The sequence below is a fragment of the Ostrea edulis genome, chromosome 1, assembly GCF_947568905.1.
Source record: "Ostrea edulis chromosome 1, xbOstEdul1.1, whole genome shotgun sequence".
NCBI classification, from domain to species: domain Eukaryota; kingdom Metazoa; phylum Mollusca; class Bivalvia; order Ostreida; family Ostreidae; genus Ostrea; species Ostrea edulis.
This window is the reverse complement of record NC_079164.1, coordinates 106,554,227-106,564,214: the sequence shown is the minus strand read 5'-3', so window position 1 is coordinate 106,564,214 and position 9,988 is coordinate 106,554,227. Positions and strand designations below refer to the sequence as shown.

At 37.2% G+C, this 9,988-nt stretch overlaps 1 protein-coding gene across 2 annotated transcripts in view; it reads right to left on the bottom strand.

Moving 5' to 3' along the window:
* Nucleotides 1-9,790, bottom strand: part of LOC125667547 (max-binding protein MNT-like) — a 20,263-nt gene extending 10,473 nt beyond the window's left edge. Inside the window, exons 1-6 of one of the 2 annotated variants that reach the window (XM_048901085.2) lie at nucleotides 9,536-9,790; nucleotides 9,148-9,271; nucleotides 8,626-8,667; nucleotides 8,029-8,140; nucleotides 7,436-7,622; nucleotides 6,355-6,429 (exon numbers count right to left, since the gene is read on the bottom strand). In XM_048901085.2, the coding sequence (XP_048757042.2) occupies nucleotides 6,355-6,429; nucleotides 7,436-7,622; nucleotides 8,029-8,140; nucleotides 8,626-8,667; nucleotides 9,148-9,271; nucleotides 9,536-9,602 (607 nt within the window). In that variant the 5' untranslated portion in view covers nucleotides 9,603-9,790. The remainder of the gene's footprint in view (nucleotides 1-6,354; nucleotides 6,430-7,435; nucleotides 7,623-8,028; nucleotides 8,141-8,625; nucleotides 8,668-9,147; nucleotides 9,272-9,535) is intronic. The other variant, XM_048901096.2, reaches the window with a different exon arrangement.
* Nucleotides 9,791-9,988: the final 198 nt, after the last annotated feature.

Here is a 9,988-nt window from a genome sequence, read left to right as displayed (position 1 = left end):
ATGGAATTTACATACGAGGACACTTCCATATCATCATTTTAAGACATCTTTGTGGTTCTTGAAATAAAAATTCATATATCAGGGTTTGACATTTACTTTTTTGAGCACTAGACCAGTCGGGCTACTTCAAATGATTTTTACTAGACCTGACCTTACATCCACTAGCCCTGACCAACTTTCCAGAAAAAAAACCCATTGATTGTTTCTCCATATTTAGATACTTAATTAAAATGACAAACATTAAGTTTCAACTAAAACGTATTTAATTGTCTCGAAAAAATCTTTAGTCTCGTTATTCAATTTGATGTTTTTATTTTCAAACGCATTTTCTGTTTCTTTAAATTCTACCCGGCACAGAAATTTTTTCGTCAATTTATTAGAATAAAATGCCCTCAACCGATTTTTTTAAAATTTCTATTTCATAAGCCCTGCTTTGTTTCTTCCCAACCTATTCCTTTTTTTTTCTGAATCTCTCGGGACATCTTTCCTTGAGGACGAAAAGTCGTATTTGAATATAGAGACATTTCCGCACACGTGTCAACACCGAAAAATGGCTGTTTACAATGTAATTTATTAATTTTATAGACGCTTTCTTATCTTCAATTAAAATAAACTGGGTTTTTTTTCAAATGAAAATAAATTCAGTTTATATCTATTTATCCGCAACATAACTTTAAACACATTAACATTGAGTAAATTTCGTAAAACATCACTTCCGACAGCGACTAGTTATTAGAACTAAAAATAGAGATTATGTCATCACGCGGTTCAAAGTTGCTTGTTAACTCTTCACAGTGATTTTCTTAGTTAAGAATAAAATATCTTATTGTTTATAGTAAAGTTTCTTGTTTATTTTATCAACACGACCAGTCGGACTAGTAAATCGACAATTTACCCGACCAGAACTATCATCTAGTAGACTCGGTCGGTCGGACGTGCCTTGGTGTCAAACCCTGTATATATATATATATCCTTAAATTAAAGCTTAACCTGGAATTAGTGTATGAAAATAGCATAGATTGGTATCCATTTGCCATTAAATGATGCGGATCTGTTGGAAAAAAAACCTCGTTTGTCTTTAATATTTTCCTCAGAAAATAAAAATTACCGTATTTTGCCGAATATAATACGCAGTGGTGTATAATACGCACCCCCCACTTTGAGCCTAAAAGTTGGTGAAAAAACGCACTTCGGGTGTATAATACGCAGCAAAAATTTTGACCAAGCGGTAATCTTTATTTTATACTAATAGTGTTAATTTTCACTTAATATTTTTGCAGAAATAATGAATTCTAAACAACGCACAATAATTTGCAAACTTTTTGAGATGAGGTCTACATCGCGGTAATCTTCAATGAGAATCTTCAGTGAAAATATCAACCCGGACAAGCCTGTTCATTTCAGCAAAGCACGAGATTTTGTAGCATTAAAGTCTTAACTGACTCGATATTTCCTTTGTTGAAACTTAAAATCAATCAAATAGCTGATGTTATAAAAATAAAATTAAACAATTAAACTATCGCTTATTTTACTGTAATCAACACACCATGGTAGGTACAAAGATGCAAATTATCAACTCCTCGTTAACTACGATGACTATGATCAAAAGCTGAATGGGATCTCTAAATAATTAGTGCTCTGACTGTAAAAACAATGCTTTGGATATGGTAGAAAAATAAAATCCTCCCACCCGCCCCATACTTTTTGCTGACCCTGGATGATAGTCTACTAATTAAGTTGAATTGGCCTAATATTAAACCTTTATTGTGGCTTTGTCCAAGGCCCAAGAAACATGATTTGAACCGATTTGAACGCACACTACATGGAGATTCTTGCATTCTACTATCATTGTTCCTGACAAGATTAAGCTTATATGAATTGAAACTTCAAGCACGTTTTTCTGATCAAGTTTGTCTCTGTCTCTCTATAAGTGGTTTGTAAACTTTTCACATTTCAGACTTCTTCTGAAGAACCACTGAGCTAATATCAACCATACTTACCAAAAACCCAAAGGGTTATTTGTAAAGCAGAGTCAGGTTTGTTCAAATGGAGCGTCATCAAAGAGGGAGATATTAAAACAATAGACCCATGAGAAACACTGCTGACCTGATCTATTGCATTTCATCACAAGTATTATTATGGTAAATCCAAATCGTCCTCCTTTGTGCACAACTTTGGGCCAGGGTGTCATGGTGTAAACAAATTTCACTCTACACTATATAACAATGCTTACATATTGACTTGAGGGAAAAAAAGTATCACTGTGGTTTTGTAATTCCTATGTGCAACTTTAAATCCTTCTTGTAGCCCCATCCTGACACCCCCCCCCCCACCCCCCCACCCTTATATAACATACTATACCAATGTAGTTAACAAGAAAACTTATTGACACAAGTGTCAAATTCAGCTGCAACTTTTTGGTAACTTTAACAGGAAAGAAGAAAATGCAAGAGATGAGACCAGAACTCAAAACCAGGCACCCTGAATCTCCAGTCAGGTGCTCTACTAACTGAGCTATCTGGCCCCCAGCGATCAAACTCGGTTAGCCACAACCTTCCTTTCTCCTTAAATCTCTTCACACTTGGAAGACATCAACCCAGGATCTTTACCCCCTTACAGGCATTTTCACCTGTCATTTCCAGTCTACAGCACCAAAATGTAACAGAAAGGGAGAAAATGCAACAGAACAGACCAGGGTTTGAACCCAGACCCCCTGAATTCTCTAGTCAGGTGCTCTACCTACTGAGCTATCTGACCACTAGCAATCAAACCACATAACCATAAGGTAGATCCATCCTCATGTAACTTTGTCTTATTATGAGATCAAACTATAAAAACTGTATCAACTTCAACTTAAGTACAAGAGATGTTTGTAAAACACATATGCACACCCCCCCCCCCCCCCCCCCCCCCCCAATTGGTGCAAAATTGAAAAGGGTTATACACACACATCATTTAATTGATAGTAGTATCATCAATTCAAAATATTGAGCAGACAATATCTTCCTACGTCAAGAGTGAATTGACCATGTGACCTAAAAATCAATAGGGGTCATCTACTCCTTGTGCTGTACCAGTGTACCAAGTTTGGTGTCAATCAAGCAAATAATTCCTAAAATATAGGAGACAATATATTACTATGTCCAGTTCAACTATTGACTTTTGACCTCAAAATCAATATGGGTCATCTTCTCCTGAAGATGTACCAGTGTACTAAGTTTGATGTCTGTCAAGCAAAAGGGTTATCAAGATATTGAGTAGACAATCTATTATATGTCCAGTTTGACCCTTGACCTTTGACCATGTGACCTCAAAATCAATAGGAGTCATCTTCTCTTGAATATACACCAGTGTACTAAGTTTGATGTCTGTCAAGCAAAGGGTTCTCAAGATAATGAGCGGACATTATATTACTATGACCATTTTGACCCTTGACCTTTGACCACATGACCTCAAAATCAATAGGGTCATCTTCTCCTGAAGACGTACCAGTGTACCAAGTTTGATGTCTGTCAAGCAAAGGGTTCTCAAGATATTGAGCGGACATTATATTACTATGACCATTTTTTTACCCTTGACCTTTGACCGCATGACCTCAAAATCAATAGGGGTCATCTTCTTCTGAAAATGTACTGGTGTACCAAGTTTGATGTCAGTCAAGCAAAGGGTTCTCTAGACATTGAATGGTCAGTATATTCCTATGCCCAGTTTGACCCTTGACTTTTGACCATATGACCTCAAAATCAATAGGGGTCATCTACTCCTTAGAATGTACCAGTGTGCCAAGTTTGATGTCTTTCAAGCAAAGGGTTCTCAAGATATTGAGTGGACATCATATTCCTATGTCCTAACTTTTGACCTGAAAAACAATAGGGGTCCTCTTCTACTCATAACCAACCCACATATGAACAAGAGGTACTGTGAGCAATGCTCACTAAGAATACCCCCCGCTTACCCCAATCTCCCAAAGGGTGTTGGTAATAGGTATAAACTACCTCTTTTCTGAGTGTAAAAAACAAATGGCATGACAAACCGAACCATATTGCTACTTCTATGTCCAGTGCACGTGACCTTTGACCTTTTGACCCCAAAATCGATAGGGAACATCTTCATCCCATGGGTAGTCCATATGTATGATATGGTGACTGTAGGTGGAAAGGATAACGCTTTAGAGCCCGGAAACCATATTGCTACTTCGATGTCCAGTGCACGTGACCTTTGACCTTTTGACCCCAAAATCGATAGGGAACATCTTCATCCCATGGGTAGTCCATATGTATGATATGGTGACTGTAGGTGGAAAGGATAACGCTTTAGAGCCCGGAAACCATATTGCTACTTCCATGTCCAGTGCGCTTGACCTTTGACCTTTTGACCCCAAAATCGATAGGGAACATCTTCATCCCATGGGTAGTCCATATATATGATATGGTGACGGTAGGTGGAAAGGATAATGCTTTAGAGTCCGGAAACCATTGCGTCTACAGACGGACGGACGGACAGGCGGACAACCTGATTCCAGTATTCCCCCCCCCCACAACTTGTTGCGGGGGGTATAAATATCATTATCATCAAGTGAATGGTTCTCAAGATATTGAGCGGACAACATGTGGTCTACCGACCGACCGACAGGTGCAAACCAATATGCCCCTCTTCTTTGAAGGAAAGGGGGGGGGGGGGGGGGGGGTAATCAACAACCCCAAAAATGTTTTATGTTGCCACCCTTTTTAAAATGATGTCAGACATACATAAACTGAAGTATACATCAACATAAACAAGCATTCTGAGAGTACTGAATGACAATACATAGTCCCCTACTGGTTGCAAAAATCACTGTACCACAACAATATTCAAAGTTCATTATTTATGTAAGTTATGGTAAAAGGGAAAATTGGGGAACCAAGATAGGAATGGTTTGAAATCAACTACTATTCGAGTAGAGACTAGACCAGGAAAAAGACAAATTTATAATTAGGTTTAGGTCTTTAACCAAGTCAATAAACTGTGACATGTAGGTGATCATGAATAATTTACTTATATATTGTTGTATTACTATGCTAGAAGTTTTAATGAGTGTAGTATTCTTATGTACAGAGATCAGAAACTTGGATGTAAACTAACAATTCATGCTATTTTTTAAGTCCAAGGGCCATAACTTAATGGAAAATCAACGCATCGAGATGAAATTCGAACTTGATCTGTAATTTGTTATGGCAAAGCAATGTACCTAATATCAAATGAATATCTGCAAGCAGTGCCAAGCACAACCAAAAATGTCCGGAAAACTGATAATTCATGATATTTTTCTAAGTCCAAGGGCCATAACTTAATGAAAAATCAACAGACCGATACGAAATTCGAACTTGATCTGTAACTTGTTATGGAAAAGCAATGTACCAAATATCAAATGAATATCTACAAGCACAACCAAAAAAAGTCCAGAAAACCGATAATTCGTGCTATTTTTCCAAGTCCAAGGGCCATAACTAAGTGAAAAATCATCGGACCCGGACCAAATTAAAACTTAATCTGAAACTTGTTATGGCAAAGCAACATACCAAATATAAAATGAATATCTGCAAGAACAGAGAAAAAAGTGCAGAAAACTGGACTGACGGATGGAGTGCAAACCTATAGTTCCCTTCAACTTCGTTGGTAGGGGACTAATAAACGATGAAAGCTCAAAAGGTTATTTCCAATGGGGTCCTTTGATGCACGGATGTTTGCGCTAGGGGGTCATTTATGTTGGAGGAAACCGGAGTACCCAGAGGAAACCCACATGTACTAGCGGGCGACTGCCATACCCCCTCACATACTACCATAAACTGGTACCCCGCTGATTGGTGCTACACACAAACAACGGGTAAGCGGTACTTTGGTTAGCCCAAATGAGCCAATTTCATTGGTCAGTTGTCTCACTAGAGAGATTCCGAATGGTAGAGTTGTTGTAGTCTAGTTATGACGTCAAAGTCTACTGTGCTACGTTACGAAGTTTCGCGCTTCATAGGCCTACTTCACTGTATTCGTAACGTAGTGTAGTCGACTGTGACGTCAAAGTTAGCGTGGTTGTTGTTTTGAATTGAACTCTTGTTATGCGCGTGAGATAACGATACAGCCCAAATCCTGGCTGTCAAAAATTGGTGCTTACCTGTTGCACATGAGAGAAGCGAGGTCAACAGGGTACCAGTTTAATACTACCACTGCCAATCACAGGCATCGAACTCGGGTCCCAGCGGTTAGAAGTGAGAGTGCTACCAAGGTACCCCACATGGGATGGGCAGGGAATGTAAGTAAACAAAGCAGTACGCTGCATAGTCTCTAAGTTTCCATCTGGTTTTTACAATGTTAACTTACCCAAGTATGACTTATGTGGACTTGTGACTTCATCAACATCATCATCATCGTCACTACAAATTGGACTTCCTTGCTCTGAAAGAAAGCATATGATAACAGTTTTATAAATTACATATCCTCATCACATCACAATTAGAATCTTCCTATTTTCTTTTTGATATTTTAAGATGAAGATATCTAAAAGACGGTTGTTTTTAAGAAATGTATCTAGTTGAATAAATTGTAGTGAGGATAACCACCACAGTAGTTTAGTCAGCAGAAGGCTAGATTTGTGCACAAGATCTCATTCTTGGTTTAATCCCAGGCTGCAACAGACCCAAGTTGTTAAAACCGTAGCAACTGGGTTTTTTTGGGTTGGGGGGGTGGGGGGGGGGGGGGGGGTGGGTGGGTGGGGGTGGTTGCTATGCACAATTATTTTTTTGATGAAACTATTATCTAAGGACTAAGGTACCCTAGTATAAGCTGGTGACATCTCTATATGAGTGAAAGTTCTTGAAGGAATGTAAAATTTCAGCAACCAATCAAAATCAATATTCTATGCCACCAATTTGGGCCTATTTAATAAGGGCAATTCCAATTACTGGTACTGTGACTCCCTTCTAAGATTGCCATTATGACATCACAAATTTAGGATGACTTACAGTGTGATTTCATGAAAAAATTACATTCTCGCTCCTTTCGCTGAGTAAAAAAGTTTTGAAGATCCCTTCCTGCTCAAAGGCCGTAAGCACTGAGCACAGGCCTAAATTTTGCAGCCCTTCACCGGCAATGGTGAGGTCTCCATATGAGTAAAATGTTCTCGAGAGGGATGTTAAACAATATCAAACAATCCAACATACTGTCTACCATTGACAGTAAATAATTTCAAGAGCTGAAATTTTCAACATTTCTTTGTATCAACCAATAGTCTACTCTCACAAAGATCTGACAGTTGCAACATTGTTTTAGGTTAAAAGGGTCAAAGGAATGTGACTGATAAAGGTCAATGTCATTAATAATGGTCAAATTTGCTACACTTGAACTTGGCCAAGCTTTGTGGCACAGGTATAAATTCAGTCTGAAATGAAGGTAATCTGATCACCTGTAGCTGTCGACGTGGAATTGGTGTCTTGCTCATCCGGAAGTGTAACCCACTGGTTCAGATCCACCTCAATATTCATCCTAGCTAGTTCTAACTTTAAACGTTGTATTCTCTCTTGAAGCGTAATCTTTTCCCTAGCTAATCTTTGCATTTCTAGTTCATATTCTTTTTCCTTCCTTTTTACTGCCTAAAATACCAAATGGAAATTAATAAACAAAAGAAGTTTTTTCTTTAAAATGCATGATCATCAAGTTTACAGTTTTTTCACCCTGAATTATCTTTCTTTAGTTTGTAAGGCATATCTCACGTGTTGGTGTTTATATATGATGAACCAATCAAAATTTACCATGTACTGGATTTTAAAGCCTGGTTGCCAGGTTGACCTACATACTGTACTTAGTTTTAGCTCCGCCCCCTCCCTCGTTGCTAAATATAGATAATCACTGAATGTCTACCAAATTCACACATTCACCAAAAACCGTACCAATGTTGATACAAGTTTTAATTCTATACTAATAAATTTACAAAACCTATTATCATTATATCAATTTCAGAATGTCACCAAGTTACTTTGTTTATTCTGCATAAATTACCTGAATATATCGTATAGAGCCACGCAGAATGCAAAGATTTGATGTTCTTTTATCCTCTAAGATTGGAATTTGTTTCTTTAAAATATCGAAGCATTCTTTCAGGTGTGCCCTCCTACAATGATATGCACATATCCAATATATTGCTTATCATATAAGTCATTAATAAGGTATTGTACATTCATAAAACTCAAGAAAACTTTAAAGTTTTGTTCCAAAATGTTATAGCATATATATATTCTCAAGCTTCTAGAGGGCCCTTGATTGTTGAATAAAGAACACACCTGGTTTATGCCAGATAAATCATTTTAGTCACTGTATGTAACTATTCTTAGTTTGGAAAAAAAAATTCATGTCCTTTCAATTTTGCATGTATCAATATATGGTCATACATAAATGACTATAGTGAAAGTCAAATGCACATGACACTGTGCATAATTTTCCTTAATATTTAAGATGCACTTGCATACCTAACATTTCTTAATAATGAATTAATAATGCTTATGCACATGGTATGACCATCAGCTGACAAAACATGAAATCAATATCATATGAATGGACAAAGATGACAAATCAAAATAAAACTGTATGTATATTCACCTGTTTTTTTCTAATTTATTGTGTACCTCTCTGGTCCCAGCTCTGAAATGTTAATCATCTTCATCAAAATCATTGTGTGTGCTCTCAAAAACAGTTCCAACTTTTTTAATTTTTAACAGAAAATTTCTAAATTTGTAGACCATCATTTTCTAGAAAAAGAATTTAATCTTTCTAACTTTTTAGTTTTAAAAAATATCTGTCAAAGTTATCTACATTTGTGCATGCAGGTTCAAAGGTTCCTGAGGGGAATATACATGTATACACAATATGGTATACAGTGTATTATAGACGCTGCATTAAAATCCACTGGTTTAATAAAAATACATGTCTTTTTCAAACAGTGCAAGCATATTGGAATTAATTTGTGAAATGAGATCCCTTGTTTTGCTTATCGTGCATGACAGATGTGTTGCGATGTCACTTCCTACATGTATGCTGTGTAATGGACATATCGACTGTTTCGTCATCAAGCACGTGGGTGATACATCAAGGTCAAGTCTGTTTACATTTTCAACCCCTTACCCTCCAGCACGCCGCCGTAACGTTGCGTCGTCTGGATCCATGTAGATGATTTTTGCAGAACTGTATGAATCTTGTGATGTGTCGGATCCGTTTGCTGAGGATACTCGACATGCAGATTCATCAACTGCAGGGGATGTAAAATAGCATTTCATGGCGTGTTCATACATATGCAAATGAGGTAAAAATGAAAGCGAGACCAAACCATGTACAACGATTTTGTGTACAAATTTTGAGCATTTGAGGAGGTATTTTAACGACTAATACTCGAACAAAGTACACAAATTGACAAAAGCAGTATTGCTAGAAACTTATACAATGCATTTAAGCTTCTACAATTGACAAATTACAACTTAATTTTATCAGAAATTTTGCCATGTGCGCAACATACCACGTGTTTTGGACTGGTTACGCCATTCCAGAAATTCAGCAGCTTCTAGCAAAGTATCCAGACTCATTTCACTTCTCGATTTGAAGTTTTAAGAAGCAGAGGAAATAAGTATATCCTTTGCTGAATGTAAAACGTGTCGGACTGCAATTTTCGTCCAAGGAAACGTAAAACAACGCACATTCAAGGAAGATGGCGCGGCCCGACCAAAACACTCAACGCTAGGAAAATATCAATGCACCACGTGGTTTTTGAGTGACACCTGTCATTAATTGACCAATCAGATTTTCCAATTTTGACGTCATCAAGACGCCACGTTAGAAAATCACATGCTTTGTTTTGATTATTACTCGGAATATAAACCCTGCAATTGCACCTGTTCGATTGTAAAAAATGTATTCAGACGATGTAATATTTATTTAATATATGCTAATATGTTACGTTATTTCTAGAAAT